Here is a 15,735-nt window from a genome sequence, read left to right as displayed (position 1 = left end):
ACAGGGCAGCTGGATGGGTCTCTCCGTTGCAATGAATCAACGCAGATTCGTTGCAACGGGTGTATTTTTTTTTTTAAAGCCTTTCTTAAAGAGAAAGGGGCTGTTTGGGAGCATGCTAACGGCCGCCCATTGGCTGCTTGACAGCCAGAGGCGGGACGAGCTTGGCAATAGTGCTTCCTTTCTAGCGATTTTTGCCGAGACCGGAAGCCTGTGGGAAACGCTACAAAACGCAACTGGATTCCACTACAAAGGCAGGTATGTATAACGATGAATTCCACTATTTTAAATGGCGATTTTTCGTTCCGCAACCAATTTGCTACAAAGATCCCAGTGCGGAAAGCCCCTGAATGTTCACATGCATTCAGGATCTCTAGCACATTGGACAACACTGACTTTGAGTACATTCCTCCTTGAGCGTATCAACAGACACACTGAATGTTCACGCATTTAACACTAGCACATTGGTTAGCACTAACTTCACGTACGTTTATGCGCTTTTCAAGGGCATTAGAAAGAGACACGGAGTGCTCGTAATTGTTCAAGAAGTCTACCACATTTGTCAACACTGACTTCAATTAGATTTACGTACCAGTGTTTTGAAGGCCTTAGGCAGAAACACCAAAGGTGCCTACATGTTTTTAAAAAAAACACAAACATGTTTGCCAACTCTGACTGTCATTGCATTTATGTTTAGGCTTTTCAAGGGTCTTACACAAAGAAATGAAAGATTCATATAGGTTGCACATGCTGACCAAGTACATTTATATATGCGAGATTTGAGGACTTAAACCAGGGGTAGTCAAACTGCGGCCCTCCAGGTGTCCATGTCCATGGACTACAATTCCCATGAGCCCCTGTTAGCAAATTCATGGGCATTGTAGTCCATGGACATCTGGAGGGCCGCAGTTTGACTACCCCTGGCTTAGACAAAGACACTGTATGGTCATACAAGTTAAAAAAAAAAAACTTGTGTACGTTTATCAATAATGAATTTAAGTATTGAGGTTATTAGACAGGGACAGTGAATATCCACACAGACTTCGGGGAGGAAGATTGATGCCCCCCTGGGTGTGAGTAGTAAATTGAATCATCTTGATCTCCTTCCTCGCCGCTCCGGTAGCGGGGATGGTTGGTTGAGAGCTCCGCCATGTTCTGTGGTTCTGTGTCTTTTAATGGGGGTTTTAAGGGTTTTATTGGACATTGTAACCCACCACGAGCCAGCTTCGGAAGTGAAGGGAAATAAATACATAAATACATAAATAAATAATAATAATAATAGTAAGTAGTAGTAGTAGTAGTAGTAGTAGTAGTAGTAGTAGTAGTACAATAAAATCAGAGTCCAGTAGCACCTTTAAGACCAACAAAGATTTAATCAAGGTGTCAGTAGTAGTAGTAGTAGTAGTAGTAGTAGTAGTAGTAGTAGTAGTAGTAGAATGCATGAGCCAGGCAAGTACACTCATTCAAAGCATTGACAGAACTGGGGTTTGGGGTACAGATCTTTGCATACATCTTCCCCTGGTATTCCCCCTCCCTCGCGGGAAGTCTCTACAAATGGCAGGCTTTTTACAGCCATAACATTCTGATAAGGACCCAGACTCTAAGACACCAGGGAGAGGCAGGGGATGGTGTGAGAAGGACAGGAGGGGAGGGATGGCATGCAGAGGGGGAAAGGGAAAGCACCATAAACCATATATCAAAGGCAGGCTGCTCTAATTACTACAAGGCTAAACTCAGGCCCCTAGCTACAAACAACCTCTGAAATCATGGCAGAACCATGAGGATTCGGACAATAACCTCTAACATCGTTTGCCTTTTTCACTGCCCCAGCACCCCAATATCTGTTCCCCTCTCCATTTCAGCAGGTTTAGACCCAATTAACCTAGCCTTGAAGTTGGGATTGTTTTTTGTCCCAATGATTGTTTTTGTCCTGGGTGCTTGAGGCTGATCCTACATTGAGCCAGGGGTTGGACTAGATGGTCTGTATGGCCCCTTCCCACTCTAGGATTCTATGATTCTGAATTAGTGCATCACTGGGGGGGGGACATCCAAAACCATTTTGTACTGTGTGTGCATCTGACTTCTGGCCAAATCTTTTACAGTTGCCCCATCTAAGATATTTTTATCTTGGCTACAAGGGGCTCAGGGTACAGGATTCTCTTTCCCTGTTTTGTCATCACAACAACCTTGCAAGGTAGGTTATACTGGGTTAAGTGTAAAAAATAAATCACTTGACTTGGAAGCACAGAAGTTTTACACAATATCCTCGATCCTCCATCTTTCCTAGGTATGGGGAAACAGGTAGTTCAAGGACATTCCAAAGATGATCTGACTCCAAAGGTGACAAGAAAAAGAAATTTTACTTCCAAAACCAGAAGCACATCTTACATGACATATTCATGTAGGGGCACTTAACTTATTAGCTTAAAAAAAAAAAGTTAACTTGCCACAGCTCCAAACCCAGGTAAGGGAGAGAAAAGAGGTCCAATATAAGATAAAATACAATGGACAAGGAAGGACCAAAGGGAGGGGCCAATAAGAGGGTAGAGCCAAGTGTCTCCCCCCTGAGAGAATTCTCTTAACCCTTTCCCTCCCAGATCTTCTTCCATGCAGAGTTACAATATCCAGTGGGTTACGCTGAGGGAGAGTAACAGGAAGTGAGCTTCGTGACTGAAAAGGAATTGGAATACAGGACTCCCAGGTCTCAGCTAAGTGAATTCATCACAACACCACACTGTGCCAAAAATATCTATTGGGATTATTTGTAAACAAGACTTGAAATACGTTTAAACAAGAATTAATACTAGTTGCCTGCTTGGTGTAGCCAGCTTGGTGTAGTGGTTAAGAACTACGGCTTCTAATCTGGCGAGTCGGGTTTGATTCTCCGCTCCTACTTCACATGCAGGCAGCTGGGGAACCTTTGGCCAGTCACAGTCCTGTTAGAACTGCTCTCACAAATCAGTTCTCTTTGAGCTCTCTCAGTCCCACCTCCCTCCCTGGGTGCCTGTTGGGGGAGAGGAAGGGAAAGCAAGCATAAGCCACTTTGAGACTCCTTTGTGTAGTGAAAAGCGGAGTGTCAAAACCAATTCCTCTTTTATTAAAAAAAAAACTACTCCCCCAATTGCAGGAGATCCAAAGCCGGATCTCAGGCGCCGTGCCCAAAATTCTCTGTCAACAAATGCGCCCAGCAAACCTTGCCAAAGAGCAGGCAATTAGCATTCAGCGTCAGCAACCGTGTGGAAATGAGGGCTAATTTCTCTTTCCAAAGACCTGGGCGCAGCTTACCACTCGAGCCGGTCTGCTCATTAATGCAGCTCCAGCTACCGGATGCCTCGACAGATGCGTTTGCAGGCCCCAGCGCATGACTTCAGCCTGCCCCGAACAAGTTACACCTGATCGTCGAGTCTCACTTTGGGAACCTGGGAGTAACTCCTGAGCAGTCTCCTAGCAGGCAGAACGAGGCAGTATCTCCTACCGCTCCGCGTATGGGTATGCGTGACGGCGGCGCTGGAGAACATCCCTGCAGCTGAGGAGCATGGCAGAGCCAAGGGTGACCTCCTCCCCGCTTTCTTCACGATGCCCTTGGGAATAGCAAGACGACGATCTCCATGAGAAAGCCTCCCGAAGGGATGGACCACTTCCTCAGGAAACACCTGGCTGTTTTCGCCAGCTTCTGGAACAAGTTTCTGCCCAATGGCCTTCCAAATAGCCACTCTCTGGATTTCCTCGAGCCAGATCTGGGATCCTTGAATCCCACGCAGGACCCCAAAGCTGCCGGGCCCAGCTCTTCGTCCCTTTTCGGGGTGCTGTACGACTTCACGGCCCGCAGTGCAGATGAACTGAGTGTCCACCGGGGAGACAAGCTGTGCGTCCTCAAAGAGGAGGGCGAGTACGTTTTGGCACGGCGGCTTTCCGGGGAACCGGTCGTAGGCTATGTCCCGGCTAATTATATCAGCAAAATCAATCATCAGGAGCCCATTGCACAGCCGGTGTAAGTAACACGGTCGAGGGGTGAAGGGTTATCATCCTTGGTTGAAGCTCCTAAGCTGTACTAGGGCTATTGATTGTGGTTGGGAAGGAAGGAACACCTAGGATAGTGTCCCTCTTGTTTTATATTGATGGGTCTGGTGGCCTTTAGAGCATCTCTCTGTTTGATTTTGAGGAATCAGACTTAAAACACAAGAACCTAAGAAGAGCCCTGCTGCCTCAAACCAGGGGTCCATCTCCTGACTCACACAGTGGCCAAATAGTTCCTCTGGAGGGCCAGCAACAGGGCATAGAGGCTGAGGCCTTCATGAGAACATCAGGAGAGCCCTGCTGGATCAGACCAGGGGTCCATCTAGTTTTGCACCCTGCCTCAGACTGTGGCCAACCAGTTCCTCTGGAGGGCCAGCAACTGGGCTTAGAGGCTGAGGCCTTCTTCTGATGTTTTCTCAAAGCTCTGTGATTCAGAGGTTTAGTGCCTCTGAAGGTGGAGGTTCCCCTCAGTCACTGTGGCCACTATCCATTGGTGGACCTCTCCTCCATGAACCTAGCTCATCCCCTTTTCAAGTGGTTTATTGTTGTGGCCATCATGCCATCCTCAGGCAGCGAATTTCACATTGTTAATCACTCTCTGCGTAAAGTAGTCCTTTCTTTTGTCCATTCTGAACCTACTGCCCATCGGCTTCACTGGGTGCCCTCTATTATTTGGGGAGAGGGAGAAAAGGCCCTCTTTGTCAAGTCTTTTCACCCCATGCATAATTTTATGAACCTCTATCATGTCGTTCTCCCTGCCCTGGCAGTCTTCAAGCAAAGGTTGGATACGTACTTTTCTTGGATGCTTTAGGATGCTTTGGGCTGATCCTGCGTTGGGCAGGGGGTTGGACTAGATGGCCTCTATGGCCCCTTCCAACTCTATGATTCTATGATTCTATGATTCTATGATTCCATCCCATTTCTATCCCACAAAGGCCATTTCTAAATGGAAAAGTCCCCAACCTTTCATCCTTTCCTCGCGTGGAAGGGGCTCCAACCCCCTCAAGATAATACTGATCAGGAGAAGGCGCTTCAAAGATGGTTGTAAGGAAGCAACACCTGGATGATTGTAAGGACAGCATCCCCCCCCCTTCTTTTTGTACTGCTCGATTTCATGGCCTGTAAGTCATCTCTCGGTTTGATTTTGATTCGGTTTAGGAATGGGTCATATAGCTTGCAAAATGCCGGTTGTCGTGGTTAAGAGCGGTGGCTTCCGATCTGGTTGGATTCCCCACTCCTCCTCCACAGGCACCCGGCTGAGTGACTGTGGGCTGGTCACAGCCCTGATAGAGCAGTTCTCTCAGAGCTCTCTCGGCCCCACCTCCCTCACAGGGGGTCTGTTGTGGGGGGAGGAAAGGGAAGGCAATCAGAAGCTGCTTTGAGACTCCTTTGGGTATAAAAACCAACTCTTCTTACCAAATGGAGGGAAGATGTTTGAGCTAAGCCATGCCACCCTGTTGCTCCCCTCAGCGAATGCACGTTCATTCGTGATCCTTTGCTTCTCCGGCTTGGAGAGGAAAAAAACAGTTCTCTCTTTCCTGAGGACAAAGAGAGTCAGTTTCTAGGTCAGAGATGAGCGCAGGGTTCAGCGGATGATGTAACACGGGTGCTGCCATAAATCGGAGGGAAGAAGCACTGCACTTGTATGCCATTTCCTAAAGGGAAGGGGAGTGTTGCGTTGGAGGATTGGGGCCCTTTCGCCCAATGTGATGATTCAGTTTAGCCGGGCATGGTCCACTGCTTCCCCACCCACCTCCCTCTCTCTTTTCTGAAGTCTTCTCCTCTCTTCTCTGAAACTCACTGTGTAACCGTGGGCTAGTCACTGGTTCGTCCTCCCTCACAATGTTGTTGTGAAGGGAAAATGTAGCTGCAAATTCCCTGCCTTCTGCAGGGGTTGGGCTAGATGACCCTGGAGGTCCCTTCCAACTCTATGATTCTAGGATTCAATGAAACGGAGGCTGGGGGGAGGAACAGTGAAGTCAGCATGTGATGGAAAAGACCAGAAGTCCCTCTTAGTTCAGGATGACTTCCTTTGGCTGGCAGAAGCTTGGCAAGTTGGGATGCCAACTCTGTCTTGGAAAATTCCTGGAGATTTGGGGGAGGGGGAGGAGCCTGGGGAGGACAGGGGCTTCCTACCTCCCATCTCCAGCTGATGGCTAGGGGGGGGACCTGGCAACCATGCCAGGTCTTCTTTCCCTCCCACCCATCTCCAGTCTCCCCACCTGCCTGTGTCACGGGTTCAAATTACGGGAAAGGAGGTTCCATGTAAATATTACAAAGCATTTTCTGGCTGCAAGGGCTGTTCTTAGATGGAACATGCTAGCTCGGAGGGTGCTGGATTCGTTGGAAGTCTTGCAGAGGAGACTGGATGAGCACCTGTCAGGAGTGTGTGATTTTTAAGCCTCCATGGAGATGGGAGGTTAGACAGGAGGGGTCTCGGTGGTGTCTTCCTGCTCTGTGTGATTCTGATTCTGTCCTTCCTAAGTGTGCTAACAAACAAGCTCACGGCCAATGCTCCCAGCCACCTGTGGCCCTCTCCCTAGAGAAACCAGGGGGGTGAGGCTGGCAGCAGTGAGCCCCACCAGAACCCAGGGCCCTGGCCACTGCCCCACCTCAGGTTCTGCAGGGCAAGGGTTAGAGCAGGGGTAGTCAACCTGTGGTCCTCCAGATGTTCATGGACTACAATTCCCATGAGCCCCTGCCAGCATTTGCTGGCAGGGGCTCATGGGAATTGTAGTCCATGGACATCTGGAGGACCACAGGTTGACTACCCCTGGGTTAGAGGGCCGACATGGTGAGAGCCAGTGGTTAAGAGTGGTGGACATGAAACTGGAGAACTGATTTGAAAGCCACGGGGATATTTGGTTAACAGAGCTGGTAAACTTAGATTTGTTCGAGCAGATCCACAAAGGTCTTGCAATGGAAAGGGGAGAGAGGAACTTAATCAAAAAGGGTCCTCTCCCTCCCACAAAGGACCAGCTTGTCCAGCATCACGTGTGTGGGAGTATGAGGGCATTTTCTCTAAGGAGAGGCCTGCAAGAGAGAGGGGCCTCCGTGGAAGGCCATGTGCAGTGAAGGGAGAGGACAGAGGGCAGCTCCCCCGTTAAGTCAAGGACAAAACACTAAGAGAATCATAGAACTGGAAGGGGCCACACAGGCCATCCAGCTGCTGCCTGAAGACCGCCAGTGAGGAGGAGCCCCCCACATCCTGAGGCAGCCCACTCCACTGTTGAACTAGACTCATAGAATCCTCTAGAAGGAAGAGGCCACACAGGCCATCTAATCCCACCCCCTGCTCAATGCAGGGTCAGCCTCAAGCATCCAGGAGAAGGATCTGTCCAGCCCCTGCTTGAAGTCGGCCAGAGAGGGGGAGCTCCCCACCTCCTAGGATAGTAGATTCCACTGCTGAACTACTCGGACAATGAAAAAATATTTCCTGGTATCTAGCGGATACCTTGCTACACATAGTTTAAACCTATTACTGCGGGTCCTATTCTACCAGAAGGAACCTTATTTGTTTGTTTGTTTATTCATTTACATGTATATGCTGCCCTCCCTTGTAGTTCAGGGAGCTTATATGCTCTTATCATGATGTAGGGGCCCCCCAATATGCAGGTGTGCTAGGGAGGCCAGTCCACAGCTGAGACCTGGGGATCCCCTGGAATTCCAGCTCCTCTCCAGACTACAGAGCTTAGTTCCCCTGGAGAAAATGGTTGGCATACCACACTGAGGTCCCTGTCGTCCACACACGCCGTTTGGCGTACCACACTGAGGTCCCTGTCTTCCCCAGGGCACCTGGCTACCCTGCTAAGTCCCTGACTCCAACTGAAATCTGCTGTCTGACCTTAGATTGGTCACAGCTCTCTCTGAACTCCCCCTCCACCTCGGGCCTCACAGATGTCTCCTGTGGGGAGAGGAAGGGAAGGCGATGGTCAGCTGCCTTAAGGCAGGGGTAGTCAACCTGTGGTCCTCCAGATGTCCATGGACTACAATTCCCATGAGCCCCTGCCAGCATTTTCAATTTGCAAATGCTGGCTGGGAATTGTAGTCCACGGACATCTGGAGGACCACAGGTTGACTCCCCCTGCCTTAAGGCAGAGAAAAGCCGGGTGGGAAAACCAGCTCCTCATCTTCAAGACACTGGATTATTTTGTCCACTCCTAACACCCTCTTGTCTTCCAGGTCAAATTGATAGGCCATTTGTGGCTACTTAATAGAATGCCAGGGGTCCCTGGAGGGGACGCATCAACCCACCCTCTAGCTAGAAAAGAAAATGGGACCATCCTTTTTAAAATAGCTGCATTGGAATGAGCAGTATAGTAGAGACCAGGGGTGGCTAAACGGTGGCTCTCCAGATGTCCATGGACTACAGTTCCTATGAACCCTTGCCAGCGGGCTCGACGGAATAACTCGGTTTTATAAGCCCTGCGGAAATGCTCAAAGTCTCTGATTTCACCCCCGGGGGTGCTCTACTGCCCAGTGAATGCCCATTTAATTTCTTTTAGGGTACAGGGGGCTTGTTGCTCCATAATGCTGCAGGAGGGCTTTTAAATATGTGGGATTAAGCCCTGGATTCCCCCTCTTTCCTTTTCCCTGACAAACCACACGGTCAAACTACAGCACAGCTGAGTGGGAAAATGCAGAACTTTCCCTGCTTTCTGCTCCCCACTGCTCAGCTGTTTGATTTAAATGTCTCGGGGCCATTTAAACTTCTGATTTCTGCCCACCACCCAAAGCACTTCTGTGCACAGAAGGTTTAGCGAGGTCCCCCTCCCCTCAGAATGAAAGGAGAGAGCCTTGGGAATGCCATTTCAACCCCCGCTTTCTGTTCCCCACGAAAAGCAGCAGGGAGCAGAAAGCAGGGGTCACAAACTGATACCAACTGGTTAGGTTCGCAAACCACCATTGTCCACGAACTGAACCAAACTGCAAAAAAAGAAGCTTATTCTCCTCTCTGCTCACTGGGTGATGTTGGACCTGTCAGGCTCTCTCAGCCCTGCCTACCTCACAGGGTTACTGTGAGATTACAGTGGAGGAGTTAAGAATGCTATAAACTACAGGGTACAAATAAAGTGCATTAAAGATAGGTAGATATCAGTAAAGCAACAATAATAAAGACACAAAAATTTCATAATTTAAAAACTCCTGCCGATAAGAAAAATTAAGCCAGTCAAATACAGTCTTAGAATCATAGAATCATAGAATTAGAAGGGACCTCCTGGGTCATCTAGTCCAACCCCCTGCACTATGCAGGACACTCACAACCCTCTCGCTCATCCCCTGTCACCTGCCACCCCCTTGAGCCTTCACAGAATCAGCCTCTCTGTCAGAAGGCTCTCCAGCCTCTGTTTAAACAGAGAGAATCATGGAATCATAGAAGGGACCTCCTGAGTCATCTAGTCCCATCCCCTGCACTATGCAGGACACTCACAACCCTACCGCTCATCCACTGTCACCTGCCACCCCCTTAAGCCTTCTTGAATGAAACTGTCTTCCAGCTCCTTCTGAGGTGAAGCCAGGCAGACATCCTTGTCCAGCTTTCCCATAACTATGGGGCTGCCACCAAAAGGGCCCTTCTGGATATTTTAGAGTGGGACCTGGAGGGTGCAGGGTTTGGGCAGGGGAAGGACCTTGGCAGGATATACTGCCACACGGCTATGGTTGCCATCCTCAAGGCAGGGCCTGGAGATCTCCCAGCATTCCAAATGATCTCCGGGACACAGAGATCAGTACCCCTGGAGAACATGGCTGCTTTGGACCTCTTGAGGTCCCTTTCCTCTCCATACTCTGCCACCCCCAAGCGCCAACCCCCAAATCACCAGGAAGTTCCCAAATCAGAACTGACAACCCTGCAAACGGTCCACCTTCCGAAGGAGCCGTTTTCTCCACCAGACTGGGGGGCACGATCCAGCGCAGTGCAACGGCACGTGCAGGGAGGACCTGGAAGTGACGTCATGTCTCTCTAGGAATTCTAGATGCGCCGATGCTGCCAGCCCTGTGTCAGCACCTGCAGTGACGCCCGGCATTCCCTGCAGACACGGCTAATGTGGTTTAGTGAGGGTTTCCTTCCCCCACTCACGGTGAAAGGAGATAGCCCTGGAAGCGCATTGAGTCAAGCCCAGAGTGAATGCAACGGCATATAGGCCCTCTTTTTTACGCCAAGGAGTTCTTCCTTTCTGCAAAAGGAAAATACATGTAGAAGGCTGCTTTGGACACACGCCACTGATAATGTGCAGGACAGCCTGGTCTCAACAGATTGCTTAAGCTAAGGAGTTTCAGCTCCAGTCAGGATTTGGAGGGAAGACCACCAAGGAATAGGACGGTAGGTGAATTCCCTCCAGGCCAGCCTGGATTCTGGAGATTTTTTTTGGGGGGGGGGGGATCAACTGGTATGAAATTGGGTTGGGCAGGTAGTTGTGACCTCCCGCATTGTGCAGGGGGTTGGACTAGATGACCCTGGAGGTCCCTATGATCCTTAAGAAGTTTAGGGTCCTGACATGGAGGCTATGTTACCCAAATTGCTGGAGAACCATGACTATAGCAAAAGTCTGAGTAACACAAGATCTTTTCCTCCTAATTTTTATGGGGTCTTTTCCCTGGAAGAAATCCTTCTTAATTAAGCTTACACACAAGGGGATTCATTAATTGGGAAAGATCAGGGTACATTCAAAAGACACACATCAGTTAAACAAACATCCACTAACTGAAGACTGAGGAAGAGTTGCTCTTAAAGGAGCCTGACCGGACTCTGAGGGCCATTTCGCACGGCTTCAAAGTAGCAGAATGGTTGCTATTTGGAAACGCAACTAATTTGCCATAACCCACGACGTCGTAGACAATCTGCAACAATCCTGAAACCAATCAGCAAAAAGCGCTTCGTTGTGGCGCTTTCAGGGGAATCCAGAAAAGTGGATTCACCCTCCGGATAGCGATACACTCCTGCAACCAATCTGCAACAGTAGCGCTAAAGACCTGTGCGTTACCATTGTTGCTGGTTCTTCAAAGTCCCTCCCCCTGGCTCTCTCCTCCAAACTTCCGGCGAAGCGATCGCCATTTTTTTTTCTCCGAGCGAGCGGGGATAAACGCACTGGCGAGCCTCTTTCTGTTTAGAGGCTTCCCTGGCTTCAGCCCTTCACCTTTAGTCACTAAGCACAAACCACTGAAAAGCCCGTTTGCTGAAATAAAGTCCCTTTATTTTTTACAAATAAATTCAGCCGAAAATCGGGCCCGTGAGAGGGGGGGGGGGGATTTTTTTTTTATCACTCGAGGCAGCGTGCAAACGATCATACAATCAAACGACAGCTCACATTAGGCAGCTGGATGGGTCTCTCCGTAGCAACGAATCTACCTAGATTCGTTGCTATGGGTCTTTTTTTTTTTTTTTTAAACCTTTCTTAAAGGGAAAGGGGCTGTTTGGGAGCATGCTAACGGCTGCCCATTGGCTGCTTGACGGCCAGGGGCGGGACGAGCTTGGCAATAGCGCTTCTTTTCTAGCGATTTCTGCCGAGACCGGAAGCCTGTGGGAAACGCTAAAAAACGCAACTGATTCCACTATACAAAGGCAGGTATGCATAACGACGAATTCCACTATTTTAAATGGCGATTTTTCATTCCGCAAACAATTTGCAACAAAGATCCCTGTGCGAAAAGGCCCTGATTTTGTTTTGTTGTGCTGCTTCAGACCAACACGGCCACCCACTTGAATGCATCCACTAAGTTCTACAGAGGGAAACGTTAAGGATATAGTTTCACCTTTCTTTGACCCAAGCAGCCAAGACATAGGTTTTACGACATCAGGGGGTGGACAGGATGCCGGGTGTGGAGGGATCAGCACAACACACACACACACAAACACACTTGGGGTGTGTGCAAGGATTGATAGTGTTTGAAATTCCCGGGTCATCCCCAGTGCCTGCCCACTAGGAGGTACGTGATTGATTATTGGTTGTGAGTTATGTATGAATCTGCCAGGGCGCTTGGCATATGAGGTCCGGAGAGTGGGAGATATGGAGAAATCTCATCAAGTGGAACAATACCTTGGCTAGGTGTAATGTGTGCTAATGGCCCTGTCTTGTTTAATCAGGAAGGACTCTGGGGGAAGTGCACTGGGAGACAATTAGGGGCAGGAGATGCTGCTGGGCAGAAACTGCACTGGACAAAAGAGATAAAAGAAGCTGCGGTTAGTACCAGGAAGGGAGATTCCTTTCCTGTTGATGGTCTAATGGTCTTTGGCTGGGACGGGGTAATTTCCATAATGTGCACATTTAGCTCAGTCGGATGAGCAAGCAGGAAATGGAAGATGAGGTTCTTGGTGCCAGCTTGGTGAAGGGGTGAGGAGTGTGGACTTCTAATCTGGTGAGCTGGGTTTGATTCTGCGCTCCCCCACATGCAGCCAGCTGGGTGACCTTGGGCTAGTCACAGCCCTGATAAAGCTGTTCTGACCGAGCACTAATATCAGGGCTCTCTCAGCCTCACCCACCTCACAGGGTGTCTGTTGTGGGGAGAGGAAAGGGAAGGCGATTGGAAGCCGCTTTGAGACTCCTTCGGGTAGAGAAAAGCGGCATATAAGAACCAACTCTTCTTCTTCTTCTTCAGTAATCTCCGGGCTCTCTCAGCCCTACCTCCCTCACAGGGTGTCTGTTGTGGGGAGAGGAAAGGGAAGGCGATTGGAAGCCGCTTTGAGACTCCTTTGGGTAGAGAAAAGCGGCATTTAAGAACCAACTCAGCAGCCTCCGCTCGGGAGAACAGGGTTTGATTCCCCACTCCTCCACATGCAGCCAACTACGTGACCTCCACTGATCGATGGATCTGCAACACGAATCACTCTGTCTTGCATTTCACTTCATTGTAAATGTTACTTTCCATCAATTTCAGTCCTTGGGAAACTCTTGCAAGATCAGACAGGAAAGCTATCAAATTGTTGAAGTTTAACAGAGGACGGCCTCCTATGGCGTCGGGCCGCGGCTCCCCCCGCAGTAAAAAACTTCCCAGGCCGCAAGCTTGCAGCCCGGGAAGCTTCTTACTGCGGGAGGGGGGGAGAGGGAATCAGGGCCGCACCCGCGCATCGCACATGCACGGCCAAAATCGTGCATGCGCAGCACTTTCGCGCATGCACAGCATGCACAGGCGGGCGGTTGCCCTGCCGGTCCCCAGCCTCAAAAAGGTTGGGGACCACCGCTGTAGGGTTATCTACGCAAGTGAGTAAGAGCAGAGGTTTGCATTGCCTTCCTCTGCATGGTGACCCTGGGATTTTGCAGTGGCCTCCCATCCATACGCCTTTCTTTGATTTCTTACATGGCACGTGTAGAGCCTCAGATTGTCTGGCAGTCAGGGAAGAGATGTTTGGAAGTGGTTTATTTTATTTTTAAAATTTATTTTATTTATTATATTTATATACCGCCTTCCCCGAAGGCTCAGGGTGGTTTACAGGAAACAGGAAAAAGAGACAGATAACATATGGTAACAACAGGTGATAACAGTAATAACATGATAACAACAATAACCTTGACAGAGCTGAGCGCCCTGCAGGAACTTTGGTCGTTCCTGAGGGCATGCAAGATGGAGCTCTTCCGCCAGGTCTCTGGTTGAGGCTGGTGCACTAAGGAAGAACTGGACCCCCCCCCCCTTCCTTCCTTCTTTAACGTCTTGTTGATGGCTGGAGATCTATTCTCCCATATCCTCCCCTGGAGGTCTTGGTTAAGGGGGGTTTTTTAGCTGTTTTAATGCCGAATTGTATCTTGGATTCTGTATGGTTGGATATTCATATGGTTTTTAGGGGAAATTTATTGGGGGTTTTAAATGTTGTAGCCTGCCACGAGACTTTTGGGAGTGACGGGCTAAAAACCCAATAAGCAAATAAGCAAATAAGCAAATAAGCAAATAAGCAAATAAGCAAATAAGCAAATAAGCAAATAAGCAAATAAACAAATAAACAAATAAACATGATCACAACAATAATATTAGAGATCCATGGAGCTGCAAAAGAGCCTCAGCTGAACTCTTACTGGGACCCAGTGGGTTAGGCAGATTAGTGGCAGATTGGTTTGCTGTTGCCCGCCCACACATCCTGGCCCTGAGTGTTCTTTAGAGGAACTACCACCCCAGTCTCTGGAAGTCTCCCATTCAAATACTCTCCTGGATTGGTCCAGTTTAGGGCTTTTCCGCACACCGTAAATTTAGCGTCATGCTTACCCCCTGAAGATGCTATATTCTGGCCGTTCTGCACGGCATCACCAACCTCCTGCACCTGTCAGCAAACTGCTCGCTATGTCCACCATTTTAAAGCGCAAGTTGGTGAAACCGAAAAAGTAGATTTACCAACCTAAAAAGCGCTATCCCTCAGCAGACAACTATCAGGCCACAAACAAAAGAAATGTATGGAGGCGAAGAAGCACTACCTCCACCTCCAATGTCCCGCCCTCGCACCCACCTCCCTCTCCCTTCTTCCGGGGGACCTGAGGCACTTTTTAAAAATGGAGAACAGCCTGGAGCAACGAATAGGTGGACAAGCGTGCAGGCAATACCAGAAACAAAAAAATTATTTTCCAAAGTTGAAACACAAAGCATGTCTCTCTAATTCCCCCTCTCCCCAAAAAAATCAGAAACGAGATTAATGTTTAAAAGTATCAAAAGACTTGTGATTCCAAAAGGGGTGGCGTTCAAAAAGCACCATGCATCTATGACTCTATGCATAGGCATTTCAATGGAGAAGTATGAATTTAAAAAATAGTGGGCATCGCGGGCCCTTTAAAGCATGGAGAAAGGGGATTGGCTGCCTGGATTGACTGACAGGTGGAAGAGAGTCACGTATAAAGCATGTTGCTCCCTTCCGCCATTCCCAGCAGCAGATGTGGAGGGTGAGAAGCATGAAAAGATGGCAGACAAAAGCAAGACAGCAAAAAGGTGAGGAGGGGCCTGGCCTAACGTGAGGAGGGGCCTGGCCTAACATCTGGCCTAACGTTATTTTTACTGATGTGCGGAAATACCCTTAGCTTTTGAGATCTGATGGAATTGGGCTAGCCTGGGCCATCCAGACCAGGGCAAAAACATGCTGACCTTCCTATTAAAAAAATATTGAGACTCCTGATGAGAATTGTCTCTGTGCTCCTAATGTTGCTCTAATCACCTCACCTTGGCACGGCATGCCAGTTTCTGCCATCCTCTTTAATTACAGTTTATGACCGGAAAGGGAGAAGTACAAACATATGTATGTACAAAGCTACATGCAAAGCAGTTACATTTCCATATCAAATCGCCTCCTTCTGGGAGCCATCAGGTCCATAGGTTTGAGCCACTTGACAGTGGGGGTTTCACTGGCCTTCCCCCGAAGTCGCCTGCCGGCTCTGGGATTGCGAGGTTGACTGCCTCTGAATGTGGAGGTTCCCTTCACTCATCATGGCTAGTAGCCATGGACATGCATCCTCCATGAATCTATGTCAGCCCCTTTGAAAGCTGTTTCCTCCTCTGGCCATCACTACACCTTCTGGCGGAAGATTCCACATTTTCATCACTCGGTGTAAAGTGCTCTTTCCTTTTGTCCGTCCTGACCCTACTGCCCACCAGTTTCATAGGATGCGCTCCCCTTCTATCATTTCGGGAGAGGGAAAAAAAATTCTCTTTGTCAGCTCTCTGCACCCTGTGTGTAATTTTATAAATGTCTTTCACGTCCCCCATGGTTGTCTCCTGCGTTGAGCAGGGGGTTGGACTAGATGGCCTGTATGG

General features: G+C 49.0%; 1 protein-coding gene across 1 annotated transcript in view; it reads left to right on the top strand.

The window, feature by feature from the left end:
* The first annotated feature begins 3,326 nt into the window (after positions 1–3,326).
* The window catches only part of SRMS (src-related kinase lacking C-terminal regulatory tyrosine and N-terminal myristylation sites), a 49,284-nt gene continuing 36,875 nt past the window's right edge, over positions 3,327–15,735 (top strand). The window contains exon 1 of the mRNA XM_077335849.1: positions 3,327–3,988. Coding sequence (XP_077191964.1) covers positions 3,606–3,988 — 383 coding nt within the window. The 5' untranslated portion in view covers positions 3,327–3,605. The remainder of the gene's footprint in view (positions 3,989–15,735) is intronic.

Source organism: Paroedura picta, chromosome 4, assembly GCF_049243985.1.
Source record: "Paroedura picta isolate Pp20150507F chromosome 4, Ppicta_v3.0, whole genome shotgun sequence".
Classification (NCBI taxonomy): Eukaryota; Metazoa; Chordata; class Lepidosauria; order Squamata; family Gekkonidae; genus Paroedura; species Paroedura picta.
The sequence above is the reverse complement of the archived record's forward strand: the minus strand, read 5'-3'. Positions and strand labels throughout refer to the sequence as shown.